General features: G+C 27.6%; 4 protein-coding genes across 4 annotated transcripts; 1 reads left to right on the top strand and 3 right to left on the bottom strand.

The window, feature by feature from the left end:
- Window positions 1-1,872: 1,872 nt before the first annotated feature.
- HUB1 (ubiquitin-like modifier HUB1, putative) lies at window positions 1,873-2,275 on the bottom strand (the record flags this gene model as incomplete). The annotated part of the gene is made up of 2 exons (XM_029008311.1): window positions 1,873-1,988; window positions 2,170-2,275. The coding sequence occupies 2 exons, from the start codon at window positions 2,273-2,275 to the stop codon at window positions 1,873-1,875; spliced, it is 222 nt and encodes a 73-aa protein (XP_028864613.1).
- A 2,301-nt stretch (window positions 2,276-4,576) lies between these two features.
- On the bottom strand, window positions 4,577-6,183 carry PmUG01_14071900 (conserved protein, unknown function; the record flags this gene model as incomplete). Its single annotated transcript, XM_029008309.1, has 2 exons — window positions 4,577-5,163; window positions 6,138-6,183. The coding sequence occupies 2 exons, from the start codon at window positions 6,181-6,183 to the stop codon at window positions 4,577-4,579; spliced, it is 633 nt and encodes a 210-aa protein (XP_028864612.1).
- A 1,948-nt stretch (window positions 6,184-8,131) lies between these two features.
- On the bottom strand, window positions 8,132-10,124 carry PWP1 (periodic tryptophan protein 1, putative; the record flags this gene model as incomplete). The annotated part of the gene is made up of 3 exons (XM_029008308.1): window positions 8,132-8,251; window positions 8,462-9,644; window positions 9,943-10,124. 3 exons carry the CDS (start codon window positions 10,122-10,124, stop codon window positions 8,132-8,134), a joined length of 1,485 nt encoding a protein of 494 aa, XP_028864611.1.
- A 4,465-nt stretch (window positions 10,125-14,589) lies between these two features.
- PmUG01_14071700 (conserved Plasmodium protein, unknown function) lies at window positions 14,590-20,653 on the top strand (the record flags this gene model as incomplete). Its single annotated transcript, XM_029008307.1, has 2 exons — window positions 14,590-17,896; window positions 18,075-20,653. 2 exons carry the CDS (start codon window positions 14,590-14,592, stop codon window positions 20,651-20,653), a joined length of 5,886 nt encoding a protein of 1,961 aa, XP_028864610.1.
- Window positions 20,654-22,928: the final 2,275 nt, after the last annotated feature.

Raw genomic sequence — 22,928 nt, 5'->3', positions numbered from 1 at the left:
ACACATGTACGTATGCATATGCATAGGTATTATAAGGCTTCACTTACAGCATATGCTCTGTACATATATATATTTTGTATATATTTATATACAGCTTAAAATGAACACCAATTTAAGGAATCTTGATGGAATGCTCCTTTTCAAATAATTTTTCATTCATCCACTAACTTTTCAAAATTAAAACAGTGAGGTCATTTATGGGCGTACACAAAGGGGTAAAAATATGCATACATTTCTGTATATGTATTACTTATGTAGCTTACCACGTAACACTGTACCACTGAGGCGTGTACAAACCTAGGAATATATGAACTTATCGAATTTTTGTAAACCCATTATTCAAAAAAATAAATTTATTATGTTTTAAAAGAAAAAAAAAAAAATTGCTGTAATTTTTCTTTTTTTTTCTTTTTTTTTTTTTTTTTTTTTACAAAAAAAAAAAAATGCTATAGTGTTTCTCTTTTTTTTTTTTTTACAAAAAATAGAATATTATGTGTCATATTATTTTTTCATGTGAAGTTATTCTACCACTACTGTGTTGTTAAAAATTGAGAAAAAAGGCCATCCCAATGTTGAACAAGCAAAAAATAGGCAAAATTTAGGTATTGCCCACTCGTACGATAAATACGCGTACATAGATACATGTACATATAAACATATACATATATATATATTTATATAAATGTATTTGGACGAGTTAAAAAAATAAAAGAAAAACATACAAATAAGATATAATAACGAATGTATGAAAAGTAAAAGTAAAAGCAACAACAAACGCTAATACAAATGCAAATGCAAAAGTATGTTTATACATAAAACATGTTCGTTCGAAGTATGCCCGTAAACTAAAGGGTACATCAAATGTTAGTAAAGATTCAAGTAGTTAAAACTCTGTTTTTTGTATTATTTGTGTACATCCTTATTATATCAAACACTTCATTACCCTTTTGCTTTTCCATGTTAAGGAAAAGCCTTATTAAAATTTCATTTTATTTTTTTTTTTATTTCTCAAATTTTTGCATGCCTTTTGAAGTTTATCATCTTCTGATACAAAAAATTAAAAAAAAAAAATTTTACAATTACAAAGAAGAGTTATTATGTAGTATGTATCACTAATGGGTAACGCGGAAAATTCGTATGTACTATTGAGTATATATGCATATATATATATATATACATATACATATATATATATATATACATATATATATATATATATATACGTACGAATGCACATGCACGCTTATGTGTGAACGCGTATGTAAGAGTAAAACCATATCGCCCAATGTGACAGTAACGAAAAAAATAAAAAAGTTTAACGGGAATACAAAAATAAATTATGTCATTCAAGTTAAAAAAAATAATTAAAAAATTAAAAAAGAAAGAAACGTGTCAACATATACGTTGTAGTGTAATAATGCATAAAAAAAAATTTAACCTAAATTTTTAAAAAATGTATATTCATATTGTAGATATACTCTTTTTTGTGTGTGCGGTTGCTTATAAGAAAAAAAAAAAAAAAAAAATGCAAAATTGTATGTTCAAAAAAATTCAAACTATGGATAGTAAGTTGTATCAAATATGTAACACCTTGATTTCACTGTTAATCTTCGTTGTCCTCTACCTCGTCCGCTACCTATTCTTAAATCTGATTTATGTTTCCCTCTATATCACGATATGTACCCATGAGCATATACATACATACATATATATATATATATATATAAAGATATAGATAGATAGATAGATAGATAGATAGATAGATATAGATATCTAGATAGATATAGATAGATAGATATAGACAGATATATATAGATAGATATGCGAATATTCTCAAGGTATCTGCCCATGCACCGTCTTCACTATATAACTTTAGTTGTAATATAATTCAAGGTTCATTCCATCTTTTATTTCATAGTCTTGTAATGTGATATGATCTTTATATATAGTATACCATTTCTGTATTCTTATTTTGTCAGCTCTTGTTCCTGTACGTGGGGTGAGAAGTATACAACTGATTTGTACACACGTACATGCATATACATATATATATATACATATATATATATATATATATATGTATATACGTATCTACACACATACGTATCATGCATTTATTTATACACACAGGAACAGTCTATACAGTTAAATCTCAAAATGGTGTATAACCTGTCTGCGCAGCCACAAGTTTCTTTAAATCTCCGATGGTATCATCCGGGTTACATTTCACTCGAATTTTTTTTCCCAGTCGATCGTTGAGTATTATTTCTATCATTTTTTTTTTTTTTTTTTTTTTTTTTTCTAAAATTACAAATATATTATACATGTACAAACAAAAGTAATATCTGTTCATACATTTTCAAGTAGCTGTTAATTGGGGAATTCCTCGGTAACTTCATTACGAAGTTAATAACTTTTATGGACGCTATTCACACTGTTATATATATATATATATATGTACATGTACATGTGTATATGTACATACATAATGAAACGTAAATTTTATCTTAATTTTACCAACTCGAAATTACAATGGATGTTCTTTCTACAATTTACTGAACATACCATATTTATTTTATGCAATAACTCAAATCGCTCGAAAAAAAAAAATTAAATAAATTCCATAAATAATTGGCAAAAATAATTGGCAAAAATAATTGGCATAAATAATTGGCATAAATCAATGGTATAAATAAGTAACATGAATAAAAAACATGAACATATATACTTAAAATAAATACATAAAAATAAATAACAAAAATAACAGTTCATTATTAAGCTAAAAGTATTGTTTACAATTTCACAATTTTCGCAAACTTTGCAAACTCACAAAATTCGCGAATTTTCTCTTGAAGTAATTGGGACGTTGGCTATATATCTTCGCTTTTTCTAAATCGTCAAATTTGCTTCTCAAAAATCTGTGATATATGTTTGTATATATATATATATATATGTACATATTGATGTACATATAAATATGTGCTTATATTAGAGTAATGAGCAGCATTGCCAAAATGCTTATACAAAAAAAAAAAAAAAAATGTTAGTACGGATCTCTTGAAAAATAGTAAACTTGTTTGTTATTTTTTCATAAATATGTATAACAATGTTCTTTTTGTTGTTTTAATTCCTCATCTTGTTGTTATATTATTTAAAAAGGTAAATTCGCAATACAGTAAGGATGAAGCATCTTTATTTTTATAAAATTCTGTGCCCCTTTCTCTTCAATTTGTGTTATAAAGTAGAATAGAGAAATGCTTTAAAATTTTGGCAAATTTATCCTTTTTTTTGACACATATTAAATTATTGTGTATGATATATATATATATATATCAGTATGCCAATAATGCACTTGAAATTAAAGAAAAAAAAGGGAAAAAAAAAAGCTTGTATCCGTTTGTAATGTAAAAGATAGAAATGTTTGAGGGGTAATGTTCTCTAGTTAATTTTATGCAATAACCAAAAAAATGAAAAAAGAAAAGGAAAAAGAAAAAAGAAAAGAAATTTTTTTTTAACCAACGAATGGGCTCCTTTGATATACATTTGTTTTTGTCCTATTTTTTCTACTATTTTTTTCCCATCTGTTCGCCCCATTTTTGTTGTCTTTTTTTTTTTTTTTTTAAAAGAATAAATACAAAAAGTAATACTGTGCCACTAAAACTTGCTGTTTATATGATGTGGCAAGAATGTCCTTTTTCTTAAAAATTACAAGAGGTTTACGTCTTATTAAAATATTTCATTTTTTTTTTTTTTAGAATAAATTTTCTCTTTATCCATGAAAGTATTTACTGCGTACTGTAAGCGGGTGATTACTCCGAAAATGTGCATATATATGTAGTACGCATATGCAAATATATAACATACCAATATACATATACATATGAACATATACGCATAAACACACGCATGAACACACGCATGAACACACGCATGAACACACGCATGAACATACGCATGAACACACGCATGAACACACGCATGAACATACGCATGAACACACGCATGAACATACGCATGAACATACGCTTGAACATACTCATAAACATAAGCATGCACTAACATTTACTAACAAACATATGCACACGCACAAAAGATCAAATTCATCACATGAACAGATCCAACTTTATGTGTATCTAAATTATTTTCCACTTTATCAAAAATAAGAGATTTGTAATTTTTCTGGGTTTTGTTTTTTCTTTTTTTTATGAACACGTACATATGTATTTATGTACACATGATAAAACCATAAACATGTTCACGAATATGTTTATGTGTACATCTTACGCGTATGTTTACGTATATACATACGTGCATATATGATGGTAATCATATAAACATTCTTATAACTGCGGTTCACTACTAACATGTACACGAATATTTTTATTCTTTTGACTCTTTCACAATATATATATAATGCACATGAATACATACACACACATATACAAACATACATGCACAGAACATGCACAAATAACACATAAATCTAAGATGTACCACTTCCCTGATTCCCCGCTGCAAACCATGTAACATATGGTTGGTACTTCCATACTAGTTCAAGGCCCAGGCTACAAAATAATTATGTAAACACATAAGGGGTTAAACCCAAAAAGGATATGTATAACGATAAAAGTGATAAACCATGGTACAAATGAAATTCTTTTTTATTTTTTTTTATATCTGCAATAATTTTTTCATCTTTTGGATTTTCAATTAGCTCACTGTATAAATTTTCTTTCTTCAATTTTAAATTATAAATTTTGCTATGCAAATATAAATTATTTAATAGACATGACAAAGCAACAACTGATGAACTGATTCTTAATTGTAAATTATGATTAGCAAGTCTAACTGTTGTAAGTAACAGAATACCAGAAAATAAAGTAGAAAAACTAAAAAAATATTGAAAATCTTTATTCCTTCTTTTAAAACCCTCTTCTGACTTATTCATTTCTTCTAACTGCTTTTTTGCTTCTTCTGCATCTTCCGGAATTACTGTTCGTCTCATATTTTTTAAACTTCTCACTAACCCAACATCCGAAAATATACATAACCAAAATGTTGAACCAAATAAATATCCCCAACTTACATTTAACAAAGGCCTAAGAACTTGTGGGTTTTTTATTATCAACTTGGGGAAAAGCGAAAGTACCAGACTTGACAACCCTGAAAAGGGAAAGTACATTCACATGCATATGTACATGCAAAAAGAAAAAAATAAAGTACTACTGACAATTTTTTTTTTTTTTTTTTTTAAACAGGTTTTTTTATTTATATTGCATTTCGTTATATATATATATATATATATATATACATATACACTTAAATATATATATACATATACACTTAAATATATATATATATATATGCACTTAAATATAAATATATATATACACTTAAATATATATATATATATGTATATATCCATTTTGTATGCAATAACACGGGAAGGTAGTAAAGGGGGGGAGAAAGAATGAGTATAAAAAAAAATAAAATAAATGCGTATATAAAGCAGAATTGGTGATCCATAGTAGCGTCTAATGTTTTAGGCTACGCATCAGCCACAGCAAGACTAGTACTACCAGCACGACTACGATTACCACTGCTAGAACACCTACAACAACCGCTACTGCTACTGCCTTAATTCGAATATGGAAGGAAAAACGTATTTCCCTTCATCTTTCGTACATTACTTGGTAGTCCTTCATATCCGAAGCGCGTTTATTTTGTAAATAAGACAATATATATATGCGTATACACACATACATACATATGCATGTACAAGCCCTGGCGCACGCGCGCACGGACAATTTACCTCATAAAGGACTATATGGATACAGTAAATGCGCTGCTAACATAATGAAGATTTATGATCATACATAGGCTCATGCTCTTCCCCCTTCCCCCTTCCAAAATTTATTACCATCACAGGTGTGACATATCTATATGTACATATATATGTACATGTATATATAAATGTATATATATATATATATATATATATATATATATATATTTGGGTGTATATGTATATATATAAATGTATATGTATATACATTAATTTATATACTTATGTATGTACATTTCCTTATTTTTTATTTTTTTTTCCATGTTTTTCCCATTCTGCTTATTAATCCCACCAGCAATATTTGTTAAGCATCTCAAGTGACTTGTAGTGGCTCCCATCTTTTTTTATTTCTTTCAATAAAAATATTAGGATAAAAAAAAAAAAGTTCAGCTTTGATTTTTTTTCAAAAATGCTGCAAAATATTTCTTCTATAACTTATTTTATAAACAAACAAATAAATGCAAGGTTCACCCACGAATAGATAACAGATATACAAGAATGCAAAAACAAAGTAGTATTATTGTACACATGCGAACAGCATATAAGCAAACATATACATATATACATACAGTATTCGTACTTACATAAGTATATAAATTCATACTAAAAAAGTACATACATATATATATATATATATATATATATATATATATATATATATATATATATATACTACATATTTAATCATATAAATTAAAAAGCTGTTGTGTAATGAAACTCTCTTCTTTATTTCATTTTTTTTTTTTTTTTTTTTTTTTTTAGCTTATTTTTTTAAAGAAAAAAACTTACTTTAACGATCAGCTTAAGGATAAGAAACTTAAGTTTTCGTCAAACGAACAGTCGTTTCGTTAGTGCACGGATTGTACATACATACAAATATACATGTATGTGATATATAAACGTATGTTATATATTATATGTACGTGACACATACATGTATAGTTACTTTTTTTTTTTTTTTTTTTTTTTTTTTTTTTTTTTTCCATTTTAAGTAGGCACATTCGATTTGACACGATGGCGGGTACACTCTTCCTCTTGGTAAAAGTGCTACCTTCAATTTTATGTTGTTTTGTTAAACCTTTATTTTATTTTATTTTTTCTTTTATTTCAGTTTATTTTTCTTTTATTTCAGTTTATTTTTCTTTTATTTCAGTTTATTTTTCTTTTATTTCAGTTTATTTTTCTTTATTTTGTTATTTCCCTCTGATTATTTTTTTTTTTTTTTGTTTTTTTTCTATGACAATACCTCTGATTTATGTATATGCTTTTTTATTTATAGATAGGCCCCTCTAACAGACTACCTAAAGCACTTGTAAGTAAAATACATACAAAAAATATATGTAATGATATATTAGTTTTTTCTTTTTTTTTTTTTCTCTCTTTTTGTTTGCTCATTTAAGTTTCAATGAACAGAAGCGAAGTTCTTATCTCGCTTGGTTTTCCCAACAATTTAAATTCATGCAGGCATAAAAGAAGAACGCGCGCATACATATACATAAGTATGCTTGTACATACATAAGTATGCTTGTACATACATAAGTATGCTTGTACATACATACGTATGCTTATACATATATGTATTTAAGAACATATGGACGCAATTTAATGATCCCTATGTGCTTTTATCAACCGCGGCGAATTTCGCTCTCCTTTTTTTTTTTTTAAATGGTAAAGCTCCTATTATGCACAGGATAAGAAGCGCTAAATTTTACAAAAAAAAAAATAAATAAATAAAATAAAATAGAATAAAATAGAATAAAATAAAATAGAATAAAATAAAATAGAATAAAATAAAATAGAATAAAATAAAATAGAATAGAATAAAATAAAATAGAATAAAATAAAATAGAATAAAATATCTGTGTGTTCATATAATATGCGAGTTTGTAAGATTGGTTAACAAATTTTGTCAAGATATACACAAAGAAAAAATATTAACAAGTTATGAGAGCAACAAAATGAACAAACAAAAAAAATTAAAAGATGAAATAAAGTTTTGTATAAGTCTAGTATTAAAAAGAAAAAAAAAAAAATTATTTCAGATGGACGGGAAGGGTAGTAGAGTAAAAAAAAAAAAAGAACATGGTTAATTTTTAATTATTTGCAAATATGAAAAATGGCAAAAATTTATCACAGATATACATCAAATGGAGGAAAAGAAATAAAATAAAAAAATTTAAAGGCGATACGAAAATTAAATGTACATGTAAAGCTGATAGTGATGGTGAAGAAGTAAACAACAGATGAGTATGTATCGTTACTCTGCCCCTCCAATTCTTCGTCTTTTCACATTTTAAAATATTTTCTTATCTCATTACAAGATTTTAAATCCCAATCATATAATTGATCACATCCTAAGAATACGACATTTGGCCAATCTTCATTATTCTGCATACAAAATAAATTCTAAAAAAAAGAAAAAAAAAGAAAAAAAAGGTAAAATATGCTAAGTGGTGATATTCAAGTGTAGGCATCATGCGTGTCTCACAACTCAACAGTAACATGTTCGATATACATACATATACGTATAAGGACATATATCTCAGTATAGGTAACGTATGTATTTATGTATGCATATACACAGTATGCCCATTTGTGCATTCGTCGGTCGCTTACCCTGTCCATGTTCTTTGTATAAACACAATGCGGCTGTTCTCTTTCTGTAAAGATGCTAAAGTCGAAAACCTTAACAATTCCATCTTCTGATCCTGCCAATATCAAATTCTTGTAATCTATAATAGGGCTCAGTAACGCAACACACGATTTGTTAAATGCCTTGAACTGGACAATATTATTTTTAGCACGATTAAATGGTACTGATTTTGATGATGATGTAACTTGACGTATATCTACCTTATTTATATACCCCTTAACATCAGAAGAAAATATTATACTGTCATCCCATATACTCCATATAGTTGATTCTGGGGTTTTGTCAAACGGAATGCTTAATGCTACTGTATTCTTTCGTATATCGAATATTTTTATAGTTTTATCAGAGGAGGTAGAGAGCAATATGTTTCTATCAGTTGTATGAAAAGAAATATTATTAATTTTTTTGTTATGAAAGTTAAAAGAATGTAAAGGACTAAGCATAGACAGATCCCACAGTATTATGGAGCAATCTTTCGAACCACTGCATAACAAATTTGGTGTTAATTTTGATAAATTCAAGCAAGTTACGCAGTCACTATGACCATGTAACTTATCATCTTGTATGTCCTCATATAGTCTGCTTCTTTTTTTCCGTCCGTTTTTATCAACGCCGCAGCGTTTACTTCCATCTTTTGTATCTCCGCCTTTTTTTCTACCACTCTCGTTACTGTCCTTATTGCCTAAATAGCTCAAAGCCTCCAACTCCTGAATATTATGTACATCCCATAGACCTATATCTTTATTTAAAGTACCTATAGCTACAATATTCTTATTTTTATAATAGGAACACGTGTTTATAATTTGTAAACATAAGGGGTAGTTATCTATTATTGCATCATCATATATATTAAATATATCTTCATCATAATTAAAGATGTGTGTTTCTAGAGTACCTACATCGCTATATATTTTACCGTTCAATATTAGAACATCATCTGTTTCTAAATGCAACTCATCTTCATATATATACTTTTTATCATTTGCTATAATGCTGTCTTCAGTTATCACCTTTCGATATTCATGTTCGTCATTAAATACGTTTTCTAACTCTATATATTCGTTTGATTCCGATACGTAGCTCTTTTTTTTCCTTTTCTTCTTTGATTTGTTCTTTCCGCGGATTGAGCTAGACTCGTCCTCCTCGCTGCGTCAAGCATATATATATATATATATATGAAAACATTAGCATGTAACTATATATACATATATATATATATATATTACATGGCGCGCGAAATAGCATATGAATTGCATATATTACGTAGTAGCACAGTTTTTCTATTTGCGTCAGAATAAGAGGAATAAACACACAAAAAAAAATGAAAAAAATGAAAAAAATGAAAAAAATGAAAAAAAGACAGTATATATAGGAAAAGAAATGTGCAGACATCATACGTTTACATATACGTATATGTACATATTCTATTCTTATGTGCGAATACCTCCACAGGTCCTTTTTACTTCCTATCTTCTTCTCATCTTTTGATAAAAAGGCAATGCAGCTTACAATATCGTTTACCTTAACATTCTTCTCTTTTTTCAATTTTTTTTTTTTTATTTTTTTATTTTTTTTTTCTTGGACAATATTGTACATACTTTCATTTTCTGCTCCCTCCTCGTCCATTTGTAAGGTGCACGATGTAAGCGATGATGGGTTTCAGAGGTGTGGAAGTTAACAATTCGAAAAAAAATGCTCGACAATCAATGAAATCGTGTATCGTACATATATTCATACATACAGTACATACATGTACGTATTGTATATATGTATGTATATACGTATGAATAATGGGACATACATCTACGTTGAGCATTCACGAAAGCGCTCTTAATGTGCTCCTTTAATTTCAGAAATATACGAAATAATAATACTTCTCTTATACGTATATAATGTATTATTTATTATTTTACATTCCACATGCTGAAAATTATGTACAACATACTGCATTCTTGTTTTATAAAAAATATTTTTCTCGAAAAAAAAAGGGAAATGTAGAGCATGAAAAAGGTTTCAACACGTTCGCCCTTATTACTATATTAAATCCCTGTTTTTACGGTTTGTTTTATATGCCTGTTTTTACGGTTTGTTTTATATGCCTGTTTTTACGGTTTGTTTTATATGCCTGTTTTTACGGTTTGTTTTATATGCCTGTTTTTACGGTTTGTTTTATATGCCTGTTTTTACGGTTTGTTTTATATGCCTGTTTTTACGGTTTGTTTTAAATACCTATTTTATGGTATTATTTTAAATACCTATTTTATGGTATTATTTTAAAATATATTTATGTGTTCCTTTTTATTATATTTTTTTTTTTTTTCTCGTTTCATAACAGTGTAGAAGTTAATTATGTAACAAAACAATGGCATATACCACATCTATAAAAATAAAATTAATATTTTTCAAAACTACATATTGCCTTAAGCCATAAATTTCAAATGACCAACATATATAAAGCAGAAAACTGTATACGTGTTTCACCACTACGTTATTCCGGTACAACGACACTTTTATATATACAGACGCTTCGATGTATGCATGTACATATATATACACTTCAAGTTGGCTTATTTATTTTTTGAGTACGTACTTACTAATTATAAACCACTGTGAAGGGACCCCGAGCTTTTTTTTTTTTTTTTTTTTTTTTGTTCAATAGTAAGGAATACCTCCATTTTAGTTACTACAGTATATATATATATATGTATATAGAAATATATAGATATAGAAATATATAGATATAGAAATATATAGATATAGAAATATATAGATATAGAAATATATAGATATAGAAATATATAGATATAGAAATATATAGATATGGATGTATACGTATGTACGTTATTACTTAAAAAAAATAAATAATTTTTTTAATGCCATGTTTCTGAAAAATAAATTTTACTTTTTTTAAAAATTAAATTTTCTCTTCTACAACTGTCATGTAAAAACGAGATGAAAAGTTTTTTTGAAATTTTGTTCTATATATTAATATAAAAAATAAAAAAAAAATTAAAAAATAAAAAAAAAATTAAAAAATAAAAAAAAAATTAAAAAAGTAAAAAAAAAAATTATCAATTTTCTAGATAATTTTTATTTTCCTTAATTACAACATCTGAGGGAAAAATATTTGTGAAAACTGCATCAAACTTTGGTACATATTTTTTTTCTCTGCGTTTTTACAGTGAGCATGCGGACAAATATTTGCTCCCATACCTTGACATATATACATACATATATAAAGATATATGTATATATATATATATATATATATATATATATATATATATATATATATATATATTTATTTATTCATTTATTCATTTATTTATTTACATGTAGTACCCCAACTAGTAACTGAGCAAATGAAAGCTGCTGCAAGCTGTACTATTTTTTACGTTTAAACTATTTTGTTTTTTCTAATTCATTGCGCTTCTCTTCGTTTAGCTTCGTTTCATTTCATTTCGTTTCGTTCATTTATTTATTTATTTTTTTTTTTTTTTCCAATGAAAGTATATCCTTAAACCATCTTTTAAAATAATTTTTTTGGTTAAATTAATTTTGTAAACAAAATATAAATGTTAAATGTATAGTTAATGTATAGCCAATGCATATCCAATGTATAGCCAAAGCATATCTGACGCATATTTAATGCATATATAATGCATATCTAATGTCCATTTAATGAATATTAATGAACGTTATACAAGAGTTACTCCATTTTTTGACGTTATTTCGTATTCATGCAGCTATCTCGCAATGCTTTAGCCAATGTGTTTGCTTGCACAGAGTACCATAGCAAAGAGGGGCATGTATATACGTGCATAAATATATATACATAAATATACGTACATAATTGTATATACATAAATATACGTACATAATTGTATATACATAAATATACGTACATAATTGTATATACATAAATATACGTACATAATTGTATATACATAAATATACGTACATAATTGTATATACATAAATATACGTACATAATTGTATATACATAAATATACGTACATAATTGTATATACTTAAATATACGTACATATTTGTATATACATAAATACACATACGTACATACTTAATTCGTATGTTTTACTACACGAGGTCTCTTTTTTTTTTATTTTTTTACTCAAGTTCATTTACACCTCGGCTGATATAAGCGCTGTATATATGTAGGCATATACATAAGTATGTTTTTACATGTTGTACATACGACGATAAATTTTCAAATATAATTTTATTCGAATGTAATTAGACACTTTTCCTGTGGGTTAATCCATCATATATTTATGTTTCCGTTTGTTTGCCTGTTTTTTCTTCTGTTTATTTGCTTGTTTTTTCGCCTCTTTATGCTGCTAGTGTATGTTAAAAAATGCCTGCATATCTGTGTCATAACAGTTTGAAAGGATTTATATATTTCCTACTTAGCTTATTTTTTCAATTCATATATTTTATCATTGCCAATAAGTGTGATGTATACACTAGTTATTAAAATATAGATTTTTCTTCTATATTTTTTCCCTATATTATTTCCACGTTTTTCCTTCAAAGAGATTTTTTTTCGTTTTATTTTTTTTTATCAATTTTCGCATTATTTTTTTCTGACCCGTACATAACTTTTTTTTTTTTTTTTTTTTTTTTTAAATTTAACTATATTTTTACTTCATTATTTTTTTTTTCAATTCTCCGGCACATGATATTTTAATGTATACATGTGTCATAAAAATTATAATTATAATTATAATTATATATTTATATATATATTTATAATTTTTTTTTTTTTTTTAACTTGATGAAATTTTTATAATTTTTGTCGGGTGTTGAAAGAGTTAATACATTCTCACCTTTTGCGTTGCAGAATAAGCGTTTGTGAAGGTTATATATGTATATTAATGAGTACATATATATATATATACACGTACGTACATATTTATTATATACATATATATATATATATATATACATGATTACATGTAAATATATATGATTGTGCGGCAAAAGCTACTTTTAATGAATTCTGCTCAAATCACGCGTAAGGAGGTACTCAAGGAGGTATATAAGGAGGTACATAAATAGGTACATTCATATGTATGTTTGCATGTATGCTCATATGTATGTTCATATATGTTCATACTATTACTCCCACTTGTACATACTTATATGATACCAGTTTACGCAGCAAAAAGCATAAGGATGCATATAACATGGGCGTAAATATACCTTCATTCGTACCATTCATTATATTTTTGAAAATATTGCTACATTTATGTGTAGTATAATTCTTTTTTTTTTTTTTTTTTTTCAAACGTATAGATGTACGCGTATGTGTACATATGTAACATTATGTACTCATACATACAAATATATATGTACATATACATGTGAATATAAATCATTGTCAAAATAATGCTTTAACAGACGCTGTATATGTACAGAAGAGAAAATAAATGGTAAAAACAGCTCAAGCGGGGAACAGCCAACTACAAACTTTAGCTAACATGTAAATGAGATGAACGCGATTAAAAAAAAAAAGTAAAAGGACGTAAGAAAAGACAGCATAAGATAAAATATTAAATAATCAAAGTTACAAAGTGACAAACTAAAACAGTAAAATAAAAAAGAAATAAGAAATAAGAAGCGCACAAATAAAGGAATATTTGTATGTATTAATATATAAGGGGATAAGCTAAAAAAAAAAAAAAAAAAGGGAAAAAAGGGAAAAAAGGAGGAGAAGGAAGAAAAGAAAGAAAGGAAAGAAAAGAAGAAAAGGCAGTAAGTCTATTTAACATTTATTTACTCATTTTTAAGATAAGTTCCTTCGTACGACTTGTAGCAACTACCAATCGTATCCCATATGTAGTAAACACAAATTGAAGAGTTATCATCAGCAAATTAAAGGTAGCTCCCTCACTAATTTTCGTATAATCATCTCATAAAGTGTACACACATATATGTATATGTATTTGCGCATATATATGTATACACTTATACTTGTGTACACTTATATACGTTCTCATGTGTTTGTATGTACGTACATAGACCTATATAGATACTAATTAAACTATTTTCCCTGTTGTAATTGCGAAAAATGGATGGATTCGATGAGGCAAAGATGAAACAGCTACAGCTGTTGAAAGAAAAAATGAAAATTGCTAAGGCACAAAAAGGTGATGATGGTAATAAAAATGAGAATGTACTTCCACATGATGTTAAGAATGTTAGATCATTTGAAACTCAAGATATTAAATTTAATAAAATTGGAAAAAAAAATTTTGAAAGTTTTTCATCTAATAAAAAAATAATACATATTAAAGGGAATAGATACCCATTCCAACAGTCAAAAAGTGCTATTACAAATTTTACATTTAAAACAAAAAATGGTACAGTCAAGATAGGCAATAATAGTAATAATAATAATGATGCTGATGCATTTGATACACCGCTAACTTTTGAGGAGGTTATGAGAAGGAAAAATGAAAAGAAAAAATTGGCATTTGAAAGAAGCAGTCAAAGTAATAATGACGATTTGGTGAGTGCCAAGCAGATGACCATAAATAATGAACAAGATCAGAAAATTGTTTCCGATGTGTTTGGTGGATTAAATTGCGATGGCGGTAGTAACAACAATGCGAGCAATGATCTTAGCGGAAAATTTAGTGGTAATTATAACAGTAGATGCAATGGCAACTACACCAGTGGTGGTAATGATGTCCATAACAAGGACAATCAGAGCCATAATAACAGCAGTGAGAATTCCAAAAGCAACCAGCTTATGAATGGATGTTCTGCGCATAACGAGGACCCATCAAACATAGATATGATAAACAATACAAATTCATTTAATATAAATGGTACAAAGAATTCACATTCCTTTGGTATAAATTCTTTGAATAATTTATTTTTGAAAAATGTTAGCAAAAATGAAGAAATTATAATAAAGGAAGAAAATATGAATAATACTTTTCCTTTTTCAAGGAATAATTTAAGTGATAGTTTTGCAGACACTTTGATAAGGAACAATTTGAGTAGTAACATATGTAATGAAGGAATGAGCACTCAGCATTTTGGCATTCGGAATGAGCACTTAAATGATAGCTTGAACAACAGATTTAATACCCATGTAGTAAGTAATGAACTTAAAGGTGGTACTATTTTTCCGAGCAGTGTAACCAAGGTAAACGAGTTTAGTTTTAACAAAACTTCGAATATGACTAGTGCGAATGATAAGTTGAATGGTACTATAACCGATTCGTGCAGTAAGGGCAGCGGTTTGAGCGGTGTAACCGGCGTTAGCGGCATCGGCAGCATCAACAGCGATGGAAACATTGGTAATAGTGAAATAAATGACAGAAATATGTTAAACATAACAAATAATGTTAATTGCTTTAGTAATATGAGTAATATATTTAAAATGAATAATAACTTGAGTAGTTCAAACGATTTATTTAACCGTCCACAAAATGCCAGCAGCGTGATGATTAATCGAAATGTTGAGGAGTCAGAAGATAAATATAAGCTCCTCAATCATGCGAGCGAGATTAGTAATAATAATAATAATAATAATAATAATATGAATATGAATATGAATATGAATAGTCCTTTTACTAAAGGAAATAATAATACAAATTTATTCAACACCAGAAGTAACATTTTGGATAAAACGAATGGTAGCTTAAGCAGTATGTTTTTTGGAGCTGTGGAGGGAAGTGCCATTACTAACGGAAAAAGCATATTCAGCAATGAAAGTGGAAAAAATATATTTGGAAATGAGAGTGGAAAAAGTATATTCAGCAATGAAAGCGGAAAAAATATATTTGGAAATGAGAGTGGAAAAAGCATATTCGGCAATGAAAGCGGAAAAAGCATATTCGGCAATGAAAGCGGAAAAAGCATATTCGGTAGTGAAAGCGGCAAAAGCATATTCGGTAACAGCACAGGTGGTGCTGACTATAAGAACCTCTTCAACACAAGCAGCCTTTTTAGTAAAACAACTGGTAGTAACAGTCTTTTTGATAATGTGAACAAATCACCTGACAAAATAAGTAATATTATAAATAGCCAAAGTACATTTGTTGTTGGTTCCAATCAATATGCTAAAAAATTTAGCGAGTACTTAATAAACACGAACAACAAATTAATAAGCGATAGCTATGCCGTCAGAGCGAATGCTTTCCCCAGTGAAGACATTAATAGAAATGACAAAGGCAATGGAAATAGTAATTTAAATGTGAATGCAAATCCAAACAGTAACAGTAACAGTAGCAGTAACAATAACAGCAACTGTAGCAATAACAATAACAGTAACAGTAACAGTAACAGTAACAATAACAGTAACTGTAGCAATAACAATAACAGTAACAGTAACAGTAACAGTAACAATAACAGTAGCAGTAACAGTAACAGTAACAGTAACAATAACAGTAGCACCTCGTTTAGCACGTCATACAATGGTCTGTGCAACGGATCTACTGCTCCTATTAACAGCTTTTTTAACCGAAGTGAAAATTTATTTTCGAGGGAAAACGATGATGTGAATTCGAAGGTACATAAGTTTAAAAACACCTTGTCGAATATTAAAAATATGAAAATTGCTTCTTTGAATGAACAAGTAAAAAATGAGAGCAAAATTGCTTTATCGTCAATGGAAAAAAATATAAGAGTTGATGTTATTAATTTTAATACAATTAATAAGGAACAAATGGGAAATAATGATAGTAATTGTAGTAATGATGCTATTGACAAGAGAGGAAAGAGTGAAGAAGGAGGTACTCTCTGTTCTACCAAAAATGGTATTACCATTGGTGATACGCCAAAAAATGAAGAAGATATGGCTACTTCATCTGGTCCTCACATAAATGTTGAAAATGCGGTAAATCGAGTCCATAGCATTAATATAGTAAGAAGTAACAACAATGATGTAAACCAGTATGATGAGAACAGAAATGCAAGTGAAAACAACAACGATGTCAACAGGTACGATGAAAACGATAATGCAAATAGAAACAATGACAATGGCAACAGCGTGCTTGCAAATGAAAACTCAAGTAACATGTGTAAAAGTAAAGAAGGTAGTATGGACCTTTGCAAAACTACGACAAGCTTCTTTACCAGTCTAATTCCATCCTTTTTTTCTGGTTCAAGCAAGCAGAACCAAAAAGATCTAAACACAAAACTGGATAATCTTAATAACGATAATAATTTAAGTAATTTGAATGGAGGTGGGAGTGTAGATATTCATGAAGGTACCAGTGTTGTATTATTAAGGGAGAACAACGACTGTGATGAACCAGTTGAAGAAAAGACCAACGAGAATACAAACAGTAGTAAGGATAAAGAATTGGACAGCGGTTTGAATACCTCCTTCAATGATGTTGAAGTTACACATTTCAAGCAAGGTAAAAATGAATATGAATACAATACTTTTAGCAGTTCTTACATGAATTGTATCTTCATGACTAGTATGTGTACCACGTGTATTACTTGTACTATTTGTAATAGCTGTGGTAGTAGTGCTAATCATTCCCTTAGCAGCGAACAAGAAATTACGAACGAACTATTTTACCTTATTTGTAGATGCTAACCAGAAAAGTAGTGAAACAAACCATGAAACATTATCATTAAACAGTATGAAGGAAGCACCAAGATATACGAATGTTGGACATACGCAGATAAAGGATACACCCCAGGAAGAGAAATCATCTGCTGAACTTAATGGATCAAAAAGTGAGTTAACGAATGGTGAGCATAATGGTAGAGGATTAGGGGAAGAGTCCGTCCCTAAATGGAGTTGTAATGATGGCATGGGTAGAAGTAGGATCAGCAGTCCTAGCAGTCCTAGCAGTCGAAGTGGGGGTAAAACCAATTTTACAACAGCGGACGTTTTGGAAAAAGCTCACAAGAACAACCACAGTCTATACGATTCTTTCAATTTATATGATGCACGTGCATTAAATAAATCGTTAGAGAGTAAAGAGAGTAATAATGCGAGTCGTCCTTTAAATGTAAATGACCTCAATACACATACGGCATTTCATCATGAAAATAAAAACGAAGGGGAAAAAAGCGAAAGTCAAAAAAACGAAGCGCAAAAAAATACAAATAAGACCATAACAAATGAATTGCAAAATGATAATAACATTTTTGGCATATTCCAACAAATACCGAATGACAGTTTACTAAGTATAAACTCAGATAATTTTCAAAATAAAGAAGACTTCGAAAAATTCAATCAGATATATAAAAACATAAATTGCATAAATAAAAATATAAATTATATAAATAAATACGTCCCAACAACAATTGAAAATGTAAACAAGTATATTGATGAAAATATTAACTGTTCAGAAAATTATGACAGAATATCTACGGTTAATAAAATTTTTTTAGAAAAAATTCAAAATTCACACAATAATACGCTACAAGAGAATAAAGAAATGAAAACTATGATAAATAATTTAAATAAAATGATTAACAAAAATGCTAATTCTATAAATGGATTGATAAAATATAATGAAAAGAATAAAAATTGTGGAGTAACTTTCAATAAAATGAGTAGCCGTAATGATGAAAAAAATAAAACCATGTACTATGGCTACAATAGCATAAGAGCAAAAAATTTTATGGAAGGAGGAATAGGAACTGAGAATGAAATGGTGGGTGTTAATATAAACATGTTAACCCCTGTGGAAAAGATAAAATTAATAAATGAAACATCAAAGGAAATTTCTGTAAATGATGAAATCAATGCAAACGAAATGATACCTGAACATGTGCAGAAAATTATGGAAAGAAGAGAATATTTCAAGGCAAAAAATAGATTACAAAATAGTAATGATAGTACGAAAAAAATAGCAGTAAAGAAAATCAAACCGTTTGTTCCCTCAGAATGTAGTGAATCCTTTAGAAATACATTTTACACAAATGAAAATAATAAAAGGAATATTTTTTCTTTAAAGAATTTAAGTAACATGGATGTATTGAATGGAAGCCTTCCAAATAGTGGCATTATCGATATTAGTGAAAATTACTTGAACAGTATTTGTATAAATGATAATAGTGATAGTAATAAAAACAATTTGGGTAGTCATGATAAAAAAACAATCAAATGGCATGAAGAATTCGTAAACGCAAATACAGAACATATGAAATTGTTGAGTAACTCTAACAGTGTAACTACACCTTTAACGTATTTTAATGAAGAACATAGTACACCTTTTAAAGAGTTGGACATCATAAATAGTAAAAGCAAGATTAATGTAAACAGTGAAAATACAAATGCTCGTATTCACAATAATATTGATGTGTTGTCATTGAATACTTTAGAGGACTCTACTATAAGAACTACAAGTAAGCAAATTAATGGCATGTGCGCACCTAATAATTGTATAGACAGGAGGAGTGCTATTGATGATACAAGGAATAATGATGTTTCTTTCCTTCTCAAGATAGAAAAGGAACTAAACAGACAAACTGATTTTATTTCTAACATTTACACTAGTTTGGAAAAGAACAATTATATTTACAACAGACATAAGGTGGAATCGCGAAATGACAACAGCGATTACAATAATAGTAATGATGTTGGTGATGATGATAGTAAGAATAATAATAATAATAAGAATAATAAGAATAATAAGAATAATAATAATAATAATAATAATAATAATAATAATAATAATAATAATAATAATAATAATAATAATAATAATAATAATAAACATAATAACCATGTGCAGGCAAAAAGGAGAATGGCTAGTCACATGGGAAACAACAACATGAGTGACAACGAGTTAAGTTCTTTTGACCATTTTGAAAATGAAGACAAGTTTTTTTCATCTACTCAACAAAAGAAAAAACAAAGGTTTGAGCGGATTGTAGACAGTGGAAATGTAGATAATGAAGAAGAGGATAATAGTTTATATCAAAATGCAGATTCAGAATTATCACAAAAGGAAAATAAATGTATTAATATGTCTCATTATGTCAAAGAAATTAAAAATTCGAAAACTTTATCAGACATTTCCACCAATTTAACGAAATACACACTACAAAGTGAACAAATACTTTGTGATATAATTAATGATAATTTTAATATGACATTAAAAGTTTCCTCACTAAGCGATTTGCCATTTTTGTTTGAAGATTTTACTTAATTTTACCTTAATATCTTCATTTCTTATATTGTTGCTTCCCCTTTTTTTTTTTTTTTAATAGCCATTATATTTGCATTTTAACATTTTACATGTAAATGAGTATGTGTGTATGTATATGTATGTATATACATATGTATATATATATGTTTTATATATTTATATATTATACTTATGGGGTTATTTTTTATGCCTTTAATTTTATTAGCATTTGGAGAAAATTTTTTTTTTTTAAATATAGAGTATGTTTTTAAGTGTAAATATAAAATGTATATCTTCCCTTTGTAATTTATGTTTGTATACGTACATACATTTGAAGCACAGTTTCTTTTACTTACTTTTTATATTTATTTTATTTTTGTTTACCTTACATTATTTATTTCTCATTTTGCCTTTTCTTTTCTTTTCTTTTTTAAATTGTTTGAAAAAATAAATACAAGTGGAGACATATTTTTTATTATTAAAACTGTGTGTCTGAGGAATAACAGGACACTTCTTTTTTTAATTTTTCCTTTATTTCATTTTTTTTTTTTTATTTCATTTTTTATTTATTTCTTTTTTTTTTATTTCATTTTTTATTTATTTCTTTTTTTTTTATTTCATTTTTTATTTCTTTCTTTTTTTTTTTATTTCTTATTTTTTGTTTTTTTGTTTATATTTTTTATTTTGAATAATATAATACCAACTGGAAGCACATACCCATGTATGTAGTATGCACATAATAAGAATTTAATGCATAAAATATATACGCATATATATGTATATATATATATATATATATATTAATGCAACCCGTATGTAAATGTGCAAGTACATTTTTAACACTATTTCCAATTTATCATTTATGAAAATAAAATTAAAACAAAAGCAAAAACTTATTTACGCAATTCATGATTCAATATATACCAGAAGTAAATTAAAAAGAAAAAAAAAAAGCGAAAATTAAAAAAATGCCTCTTTGGTTATGGTTCTATAAGCGAAGGTTCACGCGCGAGTAATCAGGGTTAGATTATGATATAGCTCTTTTGTAGGTCAGCTCTAATCGCTTTATATATATGTATGCATGTATGTATGTATATAGTCTTTTCGGCGTTTAATTTTTTGCCAATGGTCTTGCAGCATTTTTGCACCAAGCATTCATCTTTTTTCCTTCTTTGATCGATGGACATATGCAAACGTTTTTGACCCTTATACAAATATATAATAAAAATAATAATAACAGTGATAGCAACAGCAACAGCAACAGTAACAGTAACAGCAACAGAAACAGTAACAGTAACAGCAACAGCAACAGTAACAAAGTAGAATAAGTAGCTTATATTTTAATTGTGCTGCTTCACCAGGTAAACCATTTATATGTGAATATAAAAACTATACACGTTAAGGAATAGATGAAAATGTCTTTAAAAAATAAACATACACGTGTTCATAATGTACACAAGACCACATATATACATATAAACATAAATCATGTACGTTCGTATTCCAAATATTTTTATATTATGCAATATTCTTTTAATCACGTAGAAACATTTCAACTTTTTTGTTCTCAAATTTAAAATCTGTCTGTACACATTTTTCAGAATAAAAATTATTAACCGTTCAGAAATTTTACAACTGTGCGCGTATATGATCATGGTTAATTTTAATTTTTTAGTTTGTGTTTGTTTTGTGTTTTTCATTTTCTTTTTTTTTTTTTGGCTTTTAAAAAAATTGTAAGACTATAAAAAATAATTTTAACGAAAGAATGGAAACAACCATATATTAAAATTATCCTAAATGAACAATAATTCTCTCTATACAACTGTTGCGAACCTTTAGTTTATGCAAAATGTAGCTATTAAAAAAAAAAAAAAAAAAAAGTTTAAAAAAATGGGTCAGGAAAAAAAAAAAAAAAGTGCAACTTTAAATGAGCACACATCTTTTGCACAATATTTTGAAGACATATGTTTTCTCCTCAAAAATGGACACACGAACACATATATATATATATACAGTGTATTTATACTATGTATATAATATATTTATATGTGTATGCTTCTATTCCTTTTTGATATACCCACGTAAAAATAACGATAAGCTTGCACGTACATAAACTTTACGACATATATTTTACAATGTACCATATGTAAAACACATAACTGCCGAAGAATTCTCAAATATGCATGGTGATCTAGATGTTTTGAATTAAAATATCACGGATGATGGGCATAAATAGGAATATACTACTGCGTCATGTAACGTAAATACATATATATATATATGCAAACATACATAG

The sequence above is a fragment of the Plasmodium malariae genome, assembly GCF_900090045.1.
Source record: "Plasmodium malariae genome assembly, chromosome: 14".
In the NCBI taxonomy this organism is placed as follows: Eukaryota; Apicomplexa; class Aconoidasida; order Haemosporida; family Plasmodiidae; genus Plasmodium; species Plasmodium malariae.
The sequence above is the reverse complement of the archived record's forward strand: the minus strand, read 5'-3'. Positions and strand labels throughout refer to the sequence as shown.